At 49.3% G+C, this 21,771-nt stretch overlaps 1 protein-coding gene across 1 annotated transcript in view; it reads right to left on the reverse strand.

The window, feature by feature from the left end:
• Positions 1-1,822: 1,822 nt before the first annotated feature.
• The window catches only part of LOC119463858 (neprilysin-2-like), a 21,640-nt gene continuing 1,691 nt past the window's right edge, over positions 1,823-21,771 (reverse strand). The window contains exons 2-6 of the mRNA XM_037724680.2: positions 19,412-19,711; positions 17,958-18,266; positions 13,928-14,316; positions 13,154-13,523; positions 1,823-3,921 (exon numbers count right to left, since the gene is read on the reverse strand). Coding sequence (XP_037580608.1) covers positions 2,890-3,921; positions 13,154-13,523; positions 13,928-14,316; positions 17,958-18,266; positions 19,412-19,711 — 2,400 coding nt within the window. The 3' untranslated portion in view covers positions 1,823-2,889. The remainder of the gene's footprint in view (positions 3,922-13,153; positions 13,524-13,927; positions 14,317-17,957; positions 18,267-19,411; positions 19,712-21,771) is intronic.

The following is a 21,771-nucleotide window of genomic DNA, read 5'->3' on the forward strand; positions in this document are numbered from 1 at the left end:
GCTTGCCATGAACCTGCTGTCGCTGATACAATTTCCTGCAGTGACAGCAATGGGGCATCCACTCCCTGAATCTGGAGTTGCTAACGTGCTCAGTAATGATTCGCTTGTGTCCACCTATATTGGACATGTCCATTTCGTCTGCTGCTGAGTGATGGTTGACTGGGGGCACCTGTCTCCTTCTGACGCGCACCCCAGCCCACCCAATAGCGCTTCAGCAGCAGACGAACTCTCCAAGCCACTATCGCCCCAATTACATCACCAGTGTTCGCAGTAAAAAAAAAATCAGCGTAGTTTGCACTAGAGGCGCAATGCTAGAGACAGCGGAGCTGATGGGTACTATAGCCAGTGCTGGCTTTTGGGCTGGGCTAAGCACTACCAAGTCATTCACAGTATTTTCCGGAATTTATTGATCGATTAGCTATTGATTGGCTATCAATTGTCTATCGATCACTGAGTAAGCATAAGTAGTCCAAACCATGCTTAGCTAGACTTAGCCAGGCTCAGCTTCGCTATAACTCAAAGGGGTATGTGCCATTGCGCTTAGACCCTTTTCTGCACTGCCACCAGGATCGGCCCACATTTTTGGATTCAGCATTATGCCCGGCTTAAACAGCTCCGCTGTTAAAAATTGTGGAATTACTGACCTACTCAGAGACAGCCCGTTTCTTATTACCCACGGACGTGTTTTCATCCTGATCAGCATAGTTTTGATAGTTTACATCATGCTGACACCTGCGAAATGCTGCTTACACTTTTCTGACAAGAGATTCACTCGCACCTTGACAGAAACATAGCCATTGGCGCTTTAATTCTCGATTTTGAGAAGGCTTTTGATAAAGTCCCTCACCATCGCCTTTTGCTGAAGCTATCGTATCTCAACTTAGACCAGTATGTTTTCCAATGGATTCACGAATTTTCATCTAACTGTCGGCAGTTTGTCTTTGCTAACTCCCACTTCTTTCCCTTATCTCGGGTACTCTTAGGTGTTCCACAGGGCATTTGCGTTTGGCCCGATTTTTTTTTCTTATTTACGTTTTTTTTTCATACCACACAATTTTTAAACATCCCCTGTGGCAGATAGCGTAATTGTACGATAGTACTTGAGCTCGATTGCTCGAAGAGGCGGACATTGCTCACACGAGAAATTGAAATACATAAAGGAACAATTAACAAAAACTCACGAAGTAAATTTTAAAGTAATTTACTTTATGGCACATAACACAATTTACGAATTGCAGCCTGCTAGTTTGCAAGGCATATCCACCTGGGACGAATACTAAGGCGCCGCAAAACTTGCAGTAAGAATGCACTATGGTTCTAGTTTTTTTTTCACAAACTGCCGTTTCATGCATCGAGGCACAAAAGTAACTGGAACGGTCACGTATATCGTCGCACACTCTGGGAAAGAATATCTAAAAACTCGCGTCTTTTTTGAAAATTCGTAGCAAGTCGATGCGCCTTGCGAGCTCACCGACAATTCACAAACTGAAATATGTGCCGTAAGGCAATTGATTAAAAAGTTAACTAGTGAACTCTTGTTAAGTATTCCGTTATGCGTTTTTATTTCTCGCGCAAGTAATGTTCCGTCTCTGAGTAATTCAGCTCAATGACTAGAAGATACTTCACCTACCACAGGCGATTTTTAAACCATTCGCATATATAATACTTGTACGACCAGACCTTCAGTAGGCTAGCTCCATTTCTGATGCTCACCAAGCTGATTACCATGCTAGAATCATTCCGAAACCGTGCCTCCTCGTTTATTATCTCAGACTATACTCCCACTTATCACCATCCGATATTACTACCGATAGTATATATATGCTACCGGTATAGTACCGGTACCGCAAACTTTGAAAGTTTCACCTGGAACAACGGTCAAATACCACATACACAGCTTCGCTGGTCATCCACCTTCACAGAGTGGAATGGCACTGATTTTTTTTAATGGCCGAACGTTGGCGATGTATTTTCAGTTGCTCGCACAATTTAAGAGGAGCCAAGCTGGGATAACGGCAACCCGGAAACTTTGTCATAAAGGTCAGTAAGTATAGACCTACAATTGAACCGAGTAGAGTCACATGGCACGCACGCGCACTGATACAGCTTAAAACCTACTTCGTGTTAATTTCTGCACGGCGCTGTAGCGAGACGCCGAACCATTGGAGGGACCTCTCTGACGAGAGCTAGCTGTCCGAGCGCCACGTCACATTGTCTCGCCTGTTACGAATACCTGGTTTGTGCAGTCTAACCCATTCGTTTACCGTCCGGTCAAGAGCCAAAAGATTTAAAAAAAAAGCGACGTCTGTCAGCACGTGCTGTGGGAGCGATCGGAGTTCGCAGAATAATAAATTCGATTACAATCGGCGGTCTTCCTTGCCGTACTGCCTCCCTCTGCATTTTTTTTTTCGAGCGACAATTAAAGACGATTCTTCGGAGTTGACGCAGATTCGCGCGATAAATCTCTGGCGACTCCAAAACAAAAGCAACTTTAATCTCGCCAGCAAACGTAACCACTCCCAAAGAGTCGCGAAAAAGGCGTGCGGCGGCGCCCGCGTCAGTCCGAACAACTGCGCCTACGCTCCGTCGCACATTAAGGCGCGACCTTGCACGTCGTCAGGTCGCATCAAGTTGGTTGCAGCGGCGAGCCAATGGAGCACTTTCCTGATGCGCGCCACTCCGCGATAACGAATCGTAAACCTTAGTGGAACACGTCCGTACTGATGGCAAGCTGCCGCAACAAACCTCGCCTTCAAGGCGCCGTTAGAGTAGATGACGCAAACAATTGTCCACTGACGTCGCCAGCCAAACATATAGTCCTATAGGGGGGCAAGGCGTCTATCGCCGACCCCGACGCCACAGATCCCCTGCATTCCCGTTCTCGAGGCGCTATCCGGTAATGTTGTAGGCCCGGGGCGGCTGTAGTGGCATCTCCTCGACGGCCGTGCAGTTGGGACCGGCCGCCATCTTGACCATCTTGCTTTCGGCCTTGCAGCCAAACGCCTCGGTGAACCCGGCCGCTCCGTCCAACATGGCGACGGGCACGTTGCACCTGAGCCTGGGCGTCGCGTACCCCAGCGACGTCTTCGACAGTGCGTCGGGCGTCGCCGCGCACCACTTGAGGCAGGACGCGATGAAGAACAGGCGCTGTGCCGTGAAGCCCGTCACGTCGGTCACGTTCGCGCCGCCGTCGCCGCTACTTGTCGAGCCTGACGAGGATCCGTTGCCCTCGCGGTAGACGGCGTAGGCGACCTCGAGGCCGACGACGTCGGCGACGTTCTCGGAGGAACCCTTGGCGGCGTCCCCTTTCGCGGCTCCGGCCTTGGTGTAGATGTCGGCGACGCACTGGTGCCTTTTGAGTTGCTCGTCGCCGAGGGTCAGGTCGGACTGGGGCGCGACCCCCAGGGGCACCTCGCCCAATGCGGCGTGCCAGAGTTCGTGAGCCGCCAGGTGTCCGAAGGCGCCCATGCTCAGCGGGTCGCTGCCGTTGAAGAACAGCGGCTGGAGCACTGCGCTGGGGGAGACCAAGACGCTGCCGTACCAGGCGCTGTAGCGAATCGTGGGTCGCATACCCGGGAAAGGTCCGTCCTCCTCGCGGGCGATCTTCTCCTTGGAGCCCGGGGTCCGGTCCAGGAGCTGAGCCTTCTCGCGGTTCCGAATGGCCGAGACGGCGTCCACGTAGATCTCAACGTAGTAGCCCTGGAAGTCAGGGAGGTGTGCCAGGAACTGGTCCACGGCGGCGCCGGTCGAGTCGTTGAAGCGGGAGGGCCAGGCGACCATGCTCTTGAGGGAGTTCAGTCTCTGAAGGGCCCAGCGCTGGTCCGGCTGCGCGAGCCACGAGCTGGCCACGGCGGCCGTCCGGTTCTTCAGCGCGTCGAGATGGTCGTACGCCGCCTGTACTCGCTCTTTCGGCACCAGGTCCTGAACGTGTAAGTTCAGATGATGTCTAAATATGTCTAAATTTACTAGGTTAGTGTTCCTTATCAGCAACAACGCTCTCGCTTGGGCTGCGGCATTCTCAGCGAGAAAAAATTAGCTGACACCACGGAATCTGTTCATTCAGAGGCAGGCGAACACTCAAAATTCTGTCTGCGAATCCGAACAAATAGCGCATGTTCAGTCGTATTTGATTCGAAAGTGTGATATCCGAAATACCCGAGTACTCCTATGTGGCTAAATAGTGAATAAGAACGGTTTGTATATTCACGGCAAGTGTTCAACCATGGTTAGTGTATATACATCGTCTGGTTTAACAACGATAAAACTGAATGTCGAGAATGTCCCCATGCACGCGGTCGCCAAATGCGCAGCGTATGGTCATGTAAAGTTCATATATGGATAAAAATTATGAGCATTTTCCTTGAAGCGAAATGGCACCTGATGCCACGAATATCGTTAGTTTTATCTCTCTGCGGTGTTTATTTAGGACCCTCAATACCCATGATACCGTTAACAAATCACCTAACTCACAATACATGTTTTGCCCGTAAGAAGTAATCTTTTCATTAGCGTGTTCCCTGCATTTAGCACACCAATACTCCAGCCGCAAAAGCAATTCGAGATATTCCCTCTCGTCCGTTATCCTTGAAGTCCGAGCCGCCGAGTAGGGTAGCTATACGTTTTCATTTACATCTGATAGGTGTTGTGACGTGCTAAGAAAAACGAAGCTCTATGGTTTCTGCGCTACTTCCACACGCATATACAGTCATAGTTGGCAAATTTTTTCCTATGGCACCATGTTCCCAGACACCCTGACCTTAATTGTTTCAAATAGCAGCACACTGGCCTTTCAACTATCGTAAACCTTATATTTTGATCTCATTCTCTGCTGTTTGATATATAGTTCCACTGCTGGCTTTTGCATCGGACTTATCCAGTATGCTGTTTCTGCATTTCTAATTTTGCCTTTTTATCTACGTTTTCCTTGTCCATGCCGTTAACGCAATAGTTTCTGGTCTATTTCTTGGTTCTTTTTCTCCACTGTGAGGCGATGTTTTTGCTATGCAAGTACCCAGAAATAGCAGGCGTACATCTATTTTCTTTCATATCGCTCAGTCGTTTTTAGAAACAGATGTTGTTGTGGGTCTCCCGTACATCGAAGGACGCCCAGCCGAAGTCCCCCTGCGCTGCCTTGTTCTCAGTCATTCCGTGCGCACATAAAACTATCTCCTTACAGCAGCTGTTTGAAAAATCTCTAGTGCAGTCTGTAATTCGGAGCTTTAATGCGACACCGTGTTTTCATATGCAAGTCCAGGAACCTCGACACCTTTTCACACGCCCCACAAGATATTGTTAGGTTCTTTTTTTGGAAGAAGTAGCCAAGTCGGTGGCTCAGAGCATTCCATTTTCTTAGCGACGTGTAGCTAAGTGACAGTGATAACTTATTCGGAGTTTATTGGTTTTAATGTTTATATTGTTCCTAGACGGCTTCCTTGCTATTTAAAGCAAAAGCTTTAATTAGCTCCTGCTGTGGCGAGTCAACGGCAGAAATGTGAAAGTCGAAATAACCCCCGATTTCCTAAAGCGGCATCATATTTAAAGATTTTCAATTGCCTAGAAAGCAATTAACACTGATGCACCCAGGTGACTCACTAATAAGCTCTCTGGTATGGTTTTAGCAGTAGCAGCAAATTGAGGCGCTTATAATCCTTGGGTTGATATGGGGGTGAGGGACTGAACTTAGTCGAAGTCCAGGGAGGAATTTTACTAGGGCAATGTACTGGCTATTTGCGTAATTTTTGACTCTATAAACAGGAATAACCTAGTGACCAATAAAACATGAACTCATTTTGTTGAGAACTGACAATATTCGCATTGCTGCCTCCACCAGCGCAGTGTGCACCCGCCGAAAAGTTCGCGATTTATCCGCGTGTATAGTTGACATCTTCGGCGATCCGAAATGCGGTTAATCTGACAATGCTGCCGGAAACGCATTGTGACCAGCAAAAGGTCCCAAAGAAAGTCGCTACGAATTCCGAAAGAGTAACGCAGCGAGCCCCGTACTTCCGGGCTTGCTGCGTTACTCGCTACCAAGTCACGAATGGCATGCGCGTAATCATCGTGACATATCATTCTCGACAGGTAAGTAGCGAGCGCTGAGCATTCAATAAAGGAAATAATAATAATAATAATATGTGGTTTTTATTGGCGCAAGGGCCAGATATGGCCAAAGAGCGCCATGACAAATGGTGATAGTTTTTCTTTGCACTATAAATAGAGTGGTCTATGAGTTGAATGGTTGATGTAACGTGGCTGTAAAAGGGCCTAAAAGAAAGACGCTGTAAATTGCGTAAAATATATTGGTATTAAAATAATGACAATGACTAATGATTAGAGTTATGACTATAACAATTCCGTTACGAATTAATGACGTACTAAAACGTATACAATAGCACTAGTGCCTCAGGAGGTTCCTTGAAAACAAGGGCTGTGAGGCACGTGCTGTAAACACTTTTTCTACTGCAGCTGCAACCTGCAAAACGAGGTTGCGCTACAGATACCCTGGCCAGATGATTTGTAAAATGTTTACATCTGCTAAAAACTTTAAGACTGTATTAAAATCAAAAAGCGGCTCATGGCTAAGAAAGAATGCTGGGTGAAGAGGGATGTGCTCACGATATGCGGGATAAAAGTACTTTTTACGCTGGCCTTCTATTTCAGGGCACTCGACAAGAACATGGAGGACTGTAAGAATGTCGCCACACCTATCACATTTTGGAGGATCACTTCCAGAAAGGAGGTACGAGTGTGTGCCAAAAGTATGACCTATTCTTAACCTGCAAAGAAGCACTTCCTTGTGTCTTGCCATTTTCTCGGACATCCATTTCCCTATTCTTGGTTTGATCATATGTAGCTTGTTTGACACTTCGTTGTCCCACTGCCTTTGCCAACATCTCCGCAACTGATGGCGCAAGAAAGGCTTTAGGTCTGTGGGAGAGATAGGTATGTTTGTGTCTGTATACTTAAAAACAACTGACGTGGCACTTTCGTCTGCAGCTACATTGCCTTTTATGCCTCTATGGCCAGGTACCCAGCATACTATGACCGTTTGGTTGCCCATGTAGGCTGAGCATAAGCAGCTGTAGAGTTCGTTAAAAACTGAATTCTTGTATTTTCGTAGACTCATTAGAGCTCTAACGACGCTCAATGAGTCTGTGAACACAACTGCTTTGGTAACATTCATTCGCTTTATGTGTTTAACTGCTGAGAGGATTGCGTATGCTTCAGCTGTAAAAATACTTGTATGTGGATTTAGTGTACCAGATGTCGAAAAAGACGGTCCCAGAGCTGCGTACGCAACACCAGCAGGAGATTTGGAAGCGTCTGTGTAAAATTCTGCACATGAGTAATTCGCCTGAAGCTCGAGAAAGTGTGAGCGTATATGAGTCTCAGGTGCGTGCTTGGAGATCTCTATGAAGGAGACATCGCACTCAATATTCTGCCACTCCCAAGGTGGTGGAAGCCAACTGGGAGCAGTTAAGACATTCTCCTGCAGTAGGATGCCTGTTTCTTCAGCCGACGCTTCTAGACGCATGGACAAACGAGTCCTCACAGACGGCCGGTTTTGATACAGCCTGGCAGCCGATATGTCGCTTATAGTGGAATGGCATGGGTGTTCTACATCTGCCTTTACCTTCAGGGAGTAAGATAGAGCTAAGTATGCTCTTTGGAGATGCAGGGACCATTCATCCGACTCAACATACAGGCTTTCTACAGGGCTAGTCCTGAAGGCGCCTGTAGCAAGCCGAATACCCAGATGGTGAACGGGGTCTAACATCTTTAAAGCGCTAGGTGTTGCAGAGTTATAAACTATGGCTCCGTAGTCAAGGCGTGACCGTACAAGGCTTTTGTATAAGCTAAGGAGGCATCTCCTGTCGCTTCCCCATGATGTGCGTGACAAGAGCTTCAGCAGATTCATAGCCTTCAGGCACTTTGTTTTCAGGTACTTAAGGTGCGGGACAAAAGTTAACTTAGAGTCTAAGATGAGGCCTAGAAATTTATATTCATGACTCACAGATAGCCGTTCTCCATTAAGGTCAACAGAGGGGTCTGGTTGCAGACCTCTTTTGTTCGAGAAGAGGACGCACGTGCTTTTTTGTGGGTTTAGTCTAAATCCATTCTCGTCCGCCCACTTGGAAATCTTGTTGAGGCCAAGCTGCACCTGTCGCTCGCAGATAGCAAGATTACAAGATTTGTAACCGATTTGCACATCATCCACGTACACCGAATAAAACATTGTGCGTGGTATCACACTGTGGAGAGAATTCATTTTTACAACAAATAGGGTGCAACTCAGCACACCTCCTTGTGGTACACCAGTTTCTTGGGTGAATAGACGAGATAAGACGTTACCTACGCGAACACGGAATGTGCGGTTCGAGAGATAACTTTGAATCACGTTCAGCAAATTCCCTCGGATGCCCATTCCTGCCAGATCACGAAGGATTCCAAAACGCCATGTGGTGTCATAGGCTTTCTCCATGTCTAAGAACACCGACAAGAAAAACTGTTTATGCACAAAGGCATCCCGGATATTTGTCTCGATGCGGACAAGGTGGTCTGTTGTGGATCTACCTTCCCTGAAGCCACACTGTAAGGGATCTAGTATTTTGTTACTTTCAAGAAAATGGATCAGGCGCCGGTTAGTCATTTTCTCAAAGAGTTTGCACAGGCAACTTGTTAGGGCTATAGGCCTATAACTGCTGGCCGAAGAAGGGTCCTTGCCCTCTTTGAGAATGGGAATTATTATTGCCTCTTTCCAGGCAGCCGGGATGTACCCACCACAGAATATGGAGTTAAATATCGACAAAAGTGTTTTGTGTGCTTCAGGGTGTAAGTGTTTGATCATGTCATAAGCTATTCTGTCTCTTCCTGGCGCTGTCTTATTAGAGCAACTCAGTGAGGCCTGAAATTCCGCCATGGTGAATGGACGGTTGTAAGGTTCATATTTTGTTATTTTCTGATCCAGGGGCAATCGCTCTGCTTGCCGCTGGTACCGCAGAAATGTATCTGTGTAATGGGCCGAACTAGAAATGTACTCAAAGTGGGCACCTAGAAAATCAGCCTGGTCTTCAAGAGTGTTTCCCTGGTTGTTTACTAATGGCAGATGATGAGTTTGCCGGCCGTTTAATTTGTTAACTCGGTTCCAGGCTTTCTTTCCGTCTGTGTAAGAATTTATGCTTGATATGTATTTTTGCCAGCTTTCTCTTTTAGCACGGCGGCGCGTTCTTCGACCCTCACTCTTTACTTTTTTAAAGTTTATGAGATTTTCTGTTGTTGGAGAGTCACGAAGGCGTCCCCAAGCCTTATTTTGCTTTCTTCGTGCTTCCCTACAGTCATTGTTCCACCAAGGAACACGTCGTTTCGAATGCTTTCCTTGTGTTTCTGGGATGCATATGGAAGCTATATTCACAATAAATGCTGTGAAATATGCTACTGCGTCGTCTATGTTAAGATTACGGATGTCATCCCATGTTAGGTGGGTGAGCTCTCTGTATTGCTTCCAGTCGGCAGAATCAATCTTCCACTGGGGAACATGAGGAGAGTTTTCTTCACTTTTTGTCAATGTTAATATGATCGGGAAGTGGTCACTCCCATAAGGGTTTTTGATAACATTCCACTGCAGATATGGCATGAGTGTACTTGATGCGATGCTTAAATCTATAGATGAGTATGTTTTGTGTGCAACGCTGTAGAATGTGGGCTCTTTTTTATTTAACAAGGACGCATCAGATGAGAAAAGAAAGTTTTCAATTAAGCGCCCTCGCACGTCACAACGAGAATCGCCCCACAGGCTGCTATGGGCATTTAGATCTCCAACAACGATATATGGTTGGGGAAGTTCAGCGATAAAGCTTAGAAACTCTGATCTAGAGAGTTCGTAATTCGGAGGGATGTATAGGGAAGTTATAGTGACCAACTTCTGAAAGAGCACCGCTCGGACTGCGACTGCCTCAAGAGGAGTTCGGAGAAGAAACTGCTGACAAGCAACATCTTTGCTCACTATGATTGCGACGCCGCCCGAAGAGGCGGGTGCGTCATCTCGATCTTTTCGGAAAATGGCGTATTTCCTGAGGAAGTTACCTTGTGTTGGTTTGAGGTGTGTCTCCTGAACACACAGCACCTTTGGATTGTATTTGTGTAGAAGTTCTTTAACGTCATCGAGGTTGTGCATAAGACCTCTCACGTTCCAGTGTAATATTTGTGTATCCATATTGTTTGTTTTCTTGTGCTGTGTGTCAAGAGGAGTCCAATTGGCTTACGGAGCCTTTCCAGGCCCCGTAATCCGTGTTTTGTCTTTCTTGGAGCGGTCGCGAGATTCGCGCCGCTCAGGAGGCGCTGGGTGCGCCGGCTGACTTGTAGTTGTGTCCATCGACTCCTGAAAGCCGCTGGACTTCCGCTCATTCGAGCGGGGTGTTTTCAGGGTAGGCCTTGCCTCAGAAAGCAGGGCCTTGGAGGCCACCAACCCAGAGGTCGATGGGCCCTCCTTAAGAGATGGCGCAGCAGCACTGGCTGCTGTCGCCTGGGGGGCTGGTGGCACAGCCGCGGCCACACTCTTTGTGGGCCGGGCTGATGCCGGAGTCTGCTGCGGCGTTGCCCCCTTACGCGCCGCATCAGCATACCCTGCGATATGTAGGAAGGAAATGCGCTTTCGCGCTTCCTGAAAGGAAATGTTTTCTTTGAACTTTAACGTAATTATTTCTTTTTCCCTCTTCCAGGAAGGACATGAGCGGGAGTATGCAGGGTGATCACCGTCGCAGTTTGCGCAGTGTAGTGTCTCAGTACAATTGTCAGCAGGATGATCGTGCGACGCACACTTTGCACATGTGGTACAGCCACGGCAGCTTTGAGAGCCGTGACCAAATCGCTGGCACTTAAAGCAGCGGCGAGGGTTTGGAATGTAGGGCCTAAGTTTGATTTTCAGATAGCCTGTTTCAATATATTCTGGTAAGGTACTTGTGCAAAACGTCAAAATTAGGTGTTTAGTGGGGATCTCTTTGTCATCCCGCCTGATCTTAATTCTTTGGACATTTGTCACATGCTGTTCCTTCCAGCCCTCAAGGAGCTCGGTTTCACTCAAGTCAAGGAAATCTTGTTCTGATATAACTCCGCGTGAACTGTTCAGAGATCGGTGGGGGTTCATCGAGACAGGGGTATTACCAATTTCAGCAAGTCCGGACAGTTTCTCGAACTGATTCTTGTCATTAAGTTCTATCAATAGATCACCGCTGGCCATTTTTGTGACCTTATAGCCGGGACCTAGTTTCTCAGTAAGGCATTTCGCAACGACAAATGGTGATAGTGTTCTTGCAGTTTTATCACTGTTTTGACAACTTAGCACGTGGTACTTCGGGTATATTTCTTTGGTCTGGACAAAAAGCTTCAGAGAGTCATCGGTGCGCCCTCTCTTGGAAAGAGGGCGATCGGGGAGTCGGGGGAATGACGAAAAAGCCATAAAGGGAACAATAATTTCGGTAGCTATGCCAGCCACCCACCACCGAGCCCAACATGGGGACGCTACGAAACCCGAAGGCAACGAAGACGCCAGCTGTACAAAGCCACTATAACCTAATATAATAGACCCAAGGCTGGATAAACTACACCAGGTTAACCCTTGCTGCCTGGAAAATTGGAAGTAAAACGAAGTGAAGAGGAGACAGGAGAGATGGAAAGTGAGAGAGAAAGACGAAGGTTGGAGGGAGAGAGAGACAGGAAAAGGCAACTACCGATTTCCCCCGGGTGGGTCAGTCCGGGGGTGCCGTCTACGTGAAGCCGAGGCCAAAGAGGTGTGTTGCCTCCGCCGGGGGGGCCATAAAGGTCCAAACACCCGGCTTCGGCTCAACCTCCAGGATCCCCTTTTCCCCGGACACGGCTAAGCCGCGCACGGTTAGACGCGGGAGGGTCCAACCCCCATGTGCTCGGGTCCGTGGTGTCGCAACACACCAAACGCCTGCTGACGCAGACGCCCCTGCGGGTTCAATAAAGGAAACTTTCTTTCATAGCGATAGCAATTATACGGACACTCCAGGCACATTTTTGACGTCGGCGTCGCCGTGATGTTCCGTATGAAGTCAAAGGGCAATAAGAGCGTCGCCGCGCGCCGTATGCTGTATGTGGGAGCGAAAGTGTGCGAGGGAAGCCTACTTTCACGGCTTGATCTCGCGCGTGGAAGTGAGGGAAGCGGGAAGGAAGCGCACCATCTTCCATCGCGCGCTAGGAGTGAGGACAGGCGCTGTACTCCCGCATCAACTGCGTATTTCGCGGCCGCACATTTTGAAAGCGATCTGCGTTGAGGGCAGCGTATAGGTGAGCCGACGGCACATACCTTTGTGTGCGCTGTGGTTTCGCCGCTCAGTTTGCGTCGGAGAGATAGACAGTACGAAGCTCGCTGCTGCCGCCGCGCTTCCTCACGCCAGCGTTTTGACAGCGAATGTGCGCGCTCATCGAGCGTGATGTGTTCATGTTTGCCTGTGCGCACTGACACCATGCTTGTTAATTTAGTTATAGTAAGCTTACGTTTGCAAGTCTATACGGCCGATAAAACTATTATCCTTACTTTGTATAGCTGTCTATTTACGATCGCAATCGATGCTTCGCCTTTTGGGAGAAACGAACTTTTTTGATGACTACGGGTTTTTCGTTTGCACTTCCCATTACCCTGTACTTGATTGTAAACTTTCTTGACGTCTTCCTTCATTCTGCGCCCACGCTATTGAGGTACACATATTTGTGCACTTTAGCCACCCATTTCTTTCATCAAAGCACCACCATCTTTAGCCACCAGTCTTTCATCAAAGCAGTCCGTGCGTTGCGCTTCTCCGACTTAAAAATATGTCCAACCCATGTAACCATGCACTTCTGTACGTGTGGCTTTACTGTTGTGATAATGATGACGATGATTTACTGGCTTCCCCACAGAAACACGGCGGTGACAGTCACCTGTAGCCTGCTCGAGTTAATCGGGTATGCTATTCATGCATTTATTTCTAGCATTTTTGTATACATCTCCTTAATCTTCTTTTTTTTTTATCTTCCTCAAAACTTCTCTATCTACTTTGTACTGCTACCTATGCCTGTAACGGATCCGGGCGTATCAATCGCTTCCCTGCTTTTTTTCCCCAACCAGGTGGGAACGCCGTCCTGCGGTGCATACCTGAAACACGTAGCTGGCCAGGGCGAATGAAGTAAGCCGACTTGCAGCCGCTGCGCATGCGTCCGCATAGTAAACCATGGCGGCCGTCTTGTTGTCGGGCGAGAACAGGGATTCCACCAGCCGGTACGAGGTGAACGGCGCCAGATGGCGCACCACGTGGAATGCGGTGTAGTAGCGCACGTGGCTCGTCGGGTACTGGTCGAGCACCTCGCGCACCAGCGAGAAGAGTCGCGGGTCCGCCGCGAACAGCGGTTCGTCGTCCGTCACGTTGCCCTTGTCGCCAAGAGCAGCGTTGAAGGCTGCCAGCCACGGGTTCGCCGCCTCGCCACCTTTCTTATCACCGCCGCCTCCAGTCGCTTTGTCTCCGCTACTGCGATTTTGCGGAATGTTCCGCGTTGAACCCTGATCGCGTGTGGTCGCGCAGACAGCGGGACAAAAATAGTATGGCACTGATTGAATGAACGATGGGTGTTTAACATCCCTAAATAACACGCTGGCTACGAGGGATTCCGTAGTGTCCAACTAAGTATGACGTTGATTGAGCGAATAATTGACGATGTTTAACATTGCAAACCAATAGCTGCGCCATTGGAGACGTTGTAGTCAGCTCTACTCGTATTCATTTTGACCACCTGGGGTATAAAGTATGCACGGGCATTCCTGCGTTCGTATCGAACATCACATTTGGTCAGAAGAATTCAGCCATTTCAGTTCCCCCATCTGGCATCGCCAAGAGGGAGCACAAAAAAAAAAAAAAAAGCCCTCATGACGTACGTAGAGGGCGTTGCGGGTTTTGCGTTGGGGTCCGAAGCGTGACCGGCCTCTTTGGTCGCACCGGGTGCGGTGGCAGGGGGCGCCACCATAGCCGCTTCTAAGGCGGGCAACTGCGCGAACGTGACGAAAACGCCCCCGCCGAGAGACATGGCTGCGGCGGCCGCCATCTTGGTGCTGACCTCGGCGTCCATCTTGACCAGCGCGGCGGCCAGGTGGGCGCGCAGCGCGTGCTCCGTGGACAGGACGTTGACGAACTCGCGGATGCAGGTGGCCGTGGCAGCGGGCGTCATGAGCTGCTCGCGGTGTCGCTTCCACTTGAGAAGCGACTCGCTGTGCGCGACGCTCACGATGCGCCTGCTATCTGTGCGCGGGTCGGGAGCCAGCAGTATCTGTTCGAAGAGGGCAACGTGAATTGCGTCAGGCTGGTTGCTTTAAAGCAGCGCACTTCATCGTCAGCCTATATTTATGTCCACTGCAGGACCAAGCCCTTTCCCTGCGATCTCCAACTACCCATGTCTTGCGCTAGCTGATTCCAACTTGCACCTGCAAGTGTCCTAACTTCATCACCACACCTCGTTTTCTGCCGTCCTCGACTGCGCTTCCCTTCTCTTGACACCCATTCTGTAAATCTAATGGCCCACCGGTTATCTACCCTACGCATTACATGGTCTGCCGAGCTCCATTTGAGCACTTAGCAAAGCAGCATTATCCACTTATACTTTTTGCATGAAATCAATAAATAAATGAATGAACGAACGAATGAATCAGTTAGTCAACTTATTTTCGTCTACTTAAATGAAGAGACAAACAGAGCATCAAAAATTCGGATAAAATCTGTCGTCCGGCAGTTTGAGGAGCCCGCAGCCCCCATTACATGAGTTCATAGCAGCACCGACATGAATACAGATGATTACATCAAAACGAACCTACCATAATAAGAAATCTAACACCGTAATGCTGAATAATTTGTAAGTAATATCACTATGGTGTCGTCTTTACAAAATTCGAGCGTAACTTGCTTGAAGCTCCAGGTAAACAAATCAAAATTCACATTCATAATTCAAAAGTCATATGAGCTAGGACAACATACCATAGCACAGGCGTTGCATTCCTGAATTTGAACGCGTGGTTGATGATTTTCACGTGTCATCCTTTTCTCGTATAATAACTCTGCTTCTTATTTTCTAACCAAGAAGGTGTTGATAGACACTTTAAATAATTACTTAATTTGAAATGGTCTGAACCCTATTAAGCCACATGAAAAGCAGTGGAAAACGTATGAGTACCCTAAGTAATTTACTATAATGCTTGATTTGATGAACCAGTCTCGGTTTCAGCACTCGGGAGGTGGACGCCTGATGGCTTCACAATTTATAGCCTCCAATCGCTGTGGCTGCGACTTGCGAGCGTAGCGAGAAGGAACGAGCGCAACACTTTTGTTACTTTTAACTACGAGTAACGTTAACTATACCTGACCTTGCTGCTACATGACGCTAGCAAATTCTGCTGTGCCATGGCATCGCGATAATGCCGATGACGCCGGGTACAACGTTTAGAGAGCAATGCTAGCATCACAATAAAACATTCCGGCAGCACCTGTCTCACGATGAATGTCAACGTCAAGACGATTAACATTAAGGCGACCGACCGCATCACCAACCGCAGACCAGTGGTGAGTACAAAGGAATATGTAGACACCGCCTTTGTTGCTTGTCTGCTGGTGATAGAATAGTGTCCAAGTATGCGTACGAACACGCCCAACACACAGCAGTGCTTTCCACACCTGCCCCCCTTTGAATTCGTTTACGGTGTTCGCTTTTGCGTGAACGTACATGCCTCGCTAGGACATCGAGCAAGGTTAGAAGGGTGGCTAACAGCCGTGGACATTCGCTGAAGGCGGACACAGGATGCTCCGAGCGGGACTTGCTGTTGGCCAAGTTGGTACCGGTTCGTCTTTTGGAAGAAATGGCATAAAAGAAGTCGACACCTATGGCTAGACACCTGTTCTTTTGGCAGCCGCCCTGTTTAGTCTTATGTGTCGTCTTTTATGCCAATTCGTTCTGGTGGTCTCCTTCCAATAACTTACCGGGCCTGTTCTATGCTTCGGTTGTCGGGCGAAAACCGGCGTACCCTTCACGGCATGACAAATGGATCCCGATCCAAGTCTTTCGAACACCAGCTTATGAATTGCAGCAGGCGTTGCTGCAGGCTTACTGTTTCGTCGCGCTATCTAAGGCTGTCATTCTGGTATTCGTAGGAGTAAACAATCACGGGAGGACGTGCGCGAGAAACCTGCTTTCGAGAAGAAAACATTCTTCTATGTCTACTCTAGCCCGCGTCGACGTCCTTCGTGGTGGTGGCGCTCCCCGGTGAGTGAACAAGTAGAGAGGTACAACTATATAGCGTAGTTTGTAAACCCTGACACCTGCCGTAAGCAGCCTCGTGGAGGAAGAAATGAGCTAGAAGAAAAAATTGAGGGCAGCTTGCACTAGTGGTGCAAGGCTAAAGCAACACCGTAGCTGGGGGTCGAGCAAGGTTTACGAAGTTTTGCTAAGATTTTGCTATGTATTATTATGTTATGCCAATATTTTACCGAGCTTTGCTATTTATTGCTAGGTAAATAATTAAATTATGGGGTTTTACGTGCCAAAACCACGATCTGATTATGAAGCACGCCGTAGTGGGGGACTCCAGAAATTTGGACCAGCTGGGGTTCTTTAACGTGTATCTATTACTATGTTATGCTAAGATTTTACCGAGTGTTTGCTATGTAATGCTATGTTATGCCAAGATTTTTGCAAACCTTCATCTCTCCGGGGTCGTTTTCGGTGGGAAACGCTTCGCGCAACACTTGCACGGCGACATTGCGCTTTTCAGTCTTGAACCGAGTTAAGAGTAGCCAGGTTGACGTAAAACCACAGCCGATCGCAGACGCGGCAGCCGTGACCAAACTCGACGTTCAAGAACTCTCGCTGAAATCGGCCGTTCGCGCCACTCATGGACTTGTAGGTTTGACGCTGGAAGTTACGCATGACACGGTAGCTAGGATCACTTTCTCGGCGGTTGCGATCACTCAGACAAGAGCGTTCCCTGCAAAGGGCGAGGTACTCGGGATCTTCCGCTCTTCGCTGTGGCTTTGACGAAGATTCACCAGCACGGTATTCGAGGTTTGATAGCAGCCGTTGCATTCGTTCACGAGCAGCGGTGCGACGGGCTTCCCGTCGAGCATCTTCTTCCTCGGGGGTTACGTACTTCTTCGGCCGACCCATGTTTTTAGGCGGCGCAAACGGTGTGCTCGGCGCAGACACACAAGGCAATGTGCCGCCGTCGCGGCGTCATGGCGCTTTATACGAAGGCCGCGAACGAAGCGGTGCCGTGACGTCATGGCTTTTTTTTCACCGCCTACATGGCTGTGGAAGCCTACATGGCTGTGGAACCAGCGACCTCCTGTTACCGTCGCCTCCGCACTTCCGAGCTCTCCATAGCCTCTAGCGAGTTTGTGGAGTTGAACGGGATCACCCTGCGTCGCTAAGCGCTCGCCCCCAGCAGGCCATCGCCTTCCTCGCCGGCCTCCTCCATGATCGGATGAGACTACTGCTGCTTCTTCTTCTCTTCCGTTTTTCACATCTCCCACTTCCCCTGACGCTGCGCCGTGCTCCCTATCGGACAGCAGAAATAGGCGCATTTTTCCTTAATAAACCACTACTACTAATGCACCCCCCTCTTCCGCTTTCCTCCTCGCGCAGTCTTCGCTATTGCCTTCTTTAATCGCCTCGCTGCACTCTGCGTTCGCTCTTTCATCCTTCGTTGTGCTCGTTCACTCGGTTACGCCGAGGGACGCCGACGCTCAACGCAAGAAGGGGCGTTTAAGAGCTGCGCTCTAAAAGCGACGGGGCCGGCTTCACGAAGAGTTGGCTTGCGAAGGTATGCTGCGTTACGTAATGCTCCCTCCTAGTTTGCTGCCTTCACGAGTAGCAGGTTCCTTTTAGCAGCAAGGCCTACCCAGTCGACTCGGCGACACCGCACTTGCCTTGAAGAGTACGTCGATGTCCAGATCGAGCGCCAGCGACATCAGGAGGCGGAGAGCCGCGTATCGGGTGGCCAGCTTGCCCGTGGTCGGCTCGAGCAGGGATCCGCTTCCGCTGCCGTCCTCTCCCCTGGCCCGCATGAAGAGGAGCTCGGTGATCTTCCAGGGCACGTCGATGTGCCGAGTCTGCACCTCGACGCACGCCAGGTAGCTGAGAGCCGCCTTGTCCGTGCCCGAGAGCGGCTTGTCTGGCGGAGGGAGCTTCTCCAAGCGTTCGCGGAGCTTGTCGTTGGCCGTCCGGTACACACGTGCCTGGCGCAAAAGACAGGCAAGCTCGATTACGCTTGTAGACATGCTGCGAATGAGCGTTCCTTTTAAAAGCGGAGGATCTCGTGCACTTCAAAAAATTATGTGCTAAGTACCTGCTGGGTAGAGGGTACAAAAAGCTGACTGCAAAGGACACATGGTCGCTCCGTCAATGATCAGAGAGTTATCCACGGCCTTATAGTCGGACGTCTGCAGGTCTTGAAGAAAGGTAGAAAAGTTTAATGCTTAGAAATTACACAGCAGAAGCCGCACAGGCAGAACAATGCTTACTGCGCAGGCTGTGTGACTATCAACGTGAGGCCTGCGTGGAGAACGGGCTCTCGAACCCGATTCATGGCGATCAAGAATTACCCCGAGACCACATAGATCGGTTCCAATGTGTTAGCAAATTGGTCTCTTTATGTAATGCGTAAGCAAGCCTTTGCGCAGACGGGAACACACGAATACTATAGTCGGGGCCGGTATTCTGGTCGATCAGAACGTGACGGACATTCGGAGTTGCTGTGTGCGCGACTGGTGTGGCAACAGAGTGCTCAAACCGCAGAGTGGTGGAATGGTAGAGCGTCCGCCTCGTATGCGGGAGTTCCTGGGTTCGAATCCCCATGCCGCCGGAAACCCGCCGATTTCGCTAATGGGCTGAGATGCATCACGACCCGGTGCTCGGTTGTTTATATGAGTTTTCACCTAGAAAGGGGGCCCTAATAGAGATCTGCGAACTTCTCTGGGCCCCCCTTGTCCCACCACAGCTTTAGAAATTAAATTATGGCGTTTTACGTGCCAAAAGCACCATCTGATAATGATGCACGCCGTAGTGGGGGACTCCGGATTAATTTGGACCACCTGGGGTTCTTTAACGTGCACCTAAATCTAAGCACATTTGGTGAAATAGTCGAGCATCCGCCGCTGCTGTGGTAGGCAGGCGAGTGCTACCGCCGGCTGTACCTATGGGTAAAATAAGCCAAAGCACACTTCCATCCCAGTGCTCGGCACCTATGGGAGTTCCAGACGCTTGGAAGGACACATTTCCCTATATGCATTGTAATATGTGATCGCGGAGCACTAAGCCTTCGATTTCTTCAAGACACGCCTATGCCTGATTACGGACGAAGACATTTGCCAGGCGTACGTACTTCCAGGTACCGGAACTGGTCCTCGTACTCGGGGTGGTTTTGGGCCCAGCGGCCGCACGTGTACTGGTAGAAGTCGTCGCAGGGGTTCGAACGCAGGTCCATGGCCGTGTACAGCTCCTGGCCCAGGTTGAAGCAGCTCAGGTCCAGGCAGGTGATGTTGCGCGGCGTGCGCTCGGGAGGCGGCGTGAGGAAAACGTAGGCGGCCACCCCGACGATGGTGATCAGCTCGATGCACGCGAACGCCTCCACGCGGACAGACAGCATCAAGTTGCGCGTTGGCGGAGGCAGCTCGCCGTCGCTCTGCAGAAGATGGCGGCGGCAATGCCAGAGTTAGTGCGCCGCGGTGGCTAATGTGTACTTCTACTGATAAGCACGAAGTCGGGGGTTCGATTTGCCAGCCGCGGCAGCCAGATTCCTACGGGAGCGGAATGCATGCACGCGTGTATGCCTGAATGCGTGCGCACGTGAATGGACCCCGAATGAAGAAAAACGAAACAGGGAGCTCTTCACTACGGCATCGCTCAGAGCCGAAGTGTTCTGAACGAGGAAGACGTTTCTAATGGCATTTTTGATTGGTCGCCTCCGTACTCGGAGCCGGGTTGATCCAGCCTTCCTCGAATTCATAGGCAGAGAGCAAACACGGAAGCCTAACGTGCGACTCGATCGATCCCGGAGGAGTAAATGACAAACGCAAAACCATGGTACTACAGAAAAAAAAAAAAAAACTGATCTGGCGTCGAAGCTGCGTCGAAGCCTAGCCAAAGCACTCTACGTTCCCATGCAAATGGCGGACGAGTCAATGGGCGAGCGTTCGCTGGGTTGCCAGAATGCAGTGGTTTGGATTGCGGTGGACGCGCCGTTGCCGACAGCGGTGAAGCCGCGATGCTGTGTTGTGATCACGTAACCAGGAACGTTCTCAACCACGACTACTCCTCCGACGGCAGGTCTCGGAGCGCCCGAGAGCGTTCGACATGAAAGGAGAGAGTTCGAAAAGAACCATCTAAACGCAAGACGCGCTGTTTCGTTCAGCCTGTCAAATAACGTGGTGGTGAGGTTGTTGTGACTTAAAAAAACAAGGACACGCGGTTGCCCTCTTTCTGGCTCACTATATATATATATATATATGAATCAAGTAGTTCTTTGGATCCGGTGGCAAATAAGTTGTAAGGACAGGCGCACTTATTACGACAATTTGACTACATTTCGGGCAGACTGTTGCTGCAACATATTGCGCAAGTAGAGTGATAAAAGAACTCTTCCTTTACCACACTAGCACCATTCTTGGCAATAGCCGGTCCTTTACCAAAACGTCGAAGTAAATTTGTGGCCTTTTTGTACTTGAACGGGAAATTCCCCATAAATAAGGTTCGAGATTAGTCAATGAAGAAAAATTTCGAGGACGCTTACGCTTCACCGTTAAGAGTGGATAGGATAGATAAACTTTATTAGAAGAATAATCAATTTTGTGGGTGGCCCCCGAAGGGGCATCGCTTAAATTATTGGGGCCCCTAGTACAGGGCTCCGCTGGCTCTTGCCATCTTCTCCGCTCTCTGGATAAGCTTGAGCTGGCCGTCGAGGGCCGATCTGAACAGCAGTGCCTCGCATTGCTCCCTCGTGGTGTTCGTGTCGTGGTGTTCTATGTTGTGTAGCGTGCACTCACACGTAATGTGGTGTAGGGAAGAGTGGAACGCGATAGCATTCGAAGATCCCTGACATGCCTCTCATGCTTCCCGGCAGCTGCACCTTATGTAAGCGTAATGTTTACCGGGAAACGTTGGCGGCGAACTCTATGCACGAAGGCGTTTTCTGGCAGAAACGCAGCCTCTTGCATGTGACAATCCCGGAGGTGGTGCACAGCCGCGCAAAAAAAAAAAAAAAAAAAAAAAAAAAAAAAAAAAAAAACGTAGTTTCTCCTTATTGTCTAGCACTTTCAGTGTTTCAGTCTGAGAAGATTTAACATAAATGACATGCGCTGACGGTGTTGTGTTTCGTGACATGTGTTTGTGGGCTGTCATTCTCAAAATTACGAGGAATGATGGCGATGATTTCTGGATTTTATTGGCGCAAGGGCCAGCTATGGCCAAAGAGCGCCAGACAAAAAACAATGAATGGATTCTCAAAGGTAAAACGTGACAAATGTCAGAGTTGTGAATCTGAGTGGCGAATGGCAGATGTAATTTGGCTGTAGAGAGGCCTAAAATTAGTCGCTGTAAAGTGCGTAAAATGCACAGGTGTTAAATGATGACAATGACTAGATGATTGTTGGAGTTTAGTGGCGCAAGGGCCAGGTATGGCCAAAGAGCGCCATGACAGTATTAGTTCGTATCAAGACGAGTGGAATGGCTGTTAGTGTAGGTGAT

The sequence above is a fragment of the Dermacentor silvarum genome, chromosome 9 (assembly GCF_013339745.2).
Source record: "Dermacentor silvarum isolate Dsil-2018 chromosome 9, BIME_Dsil_1.4, whole genome shotgun sequence".
Lineage (NCBI taxonomy): Eukaryota > Metazoa > Arthropoda > Arachnida > Ixodida > Ixodidae > Dermacentor > Dermacentor silvarum.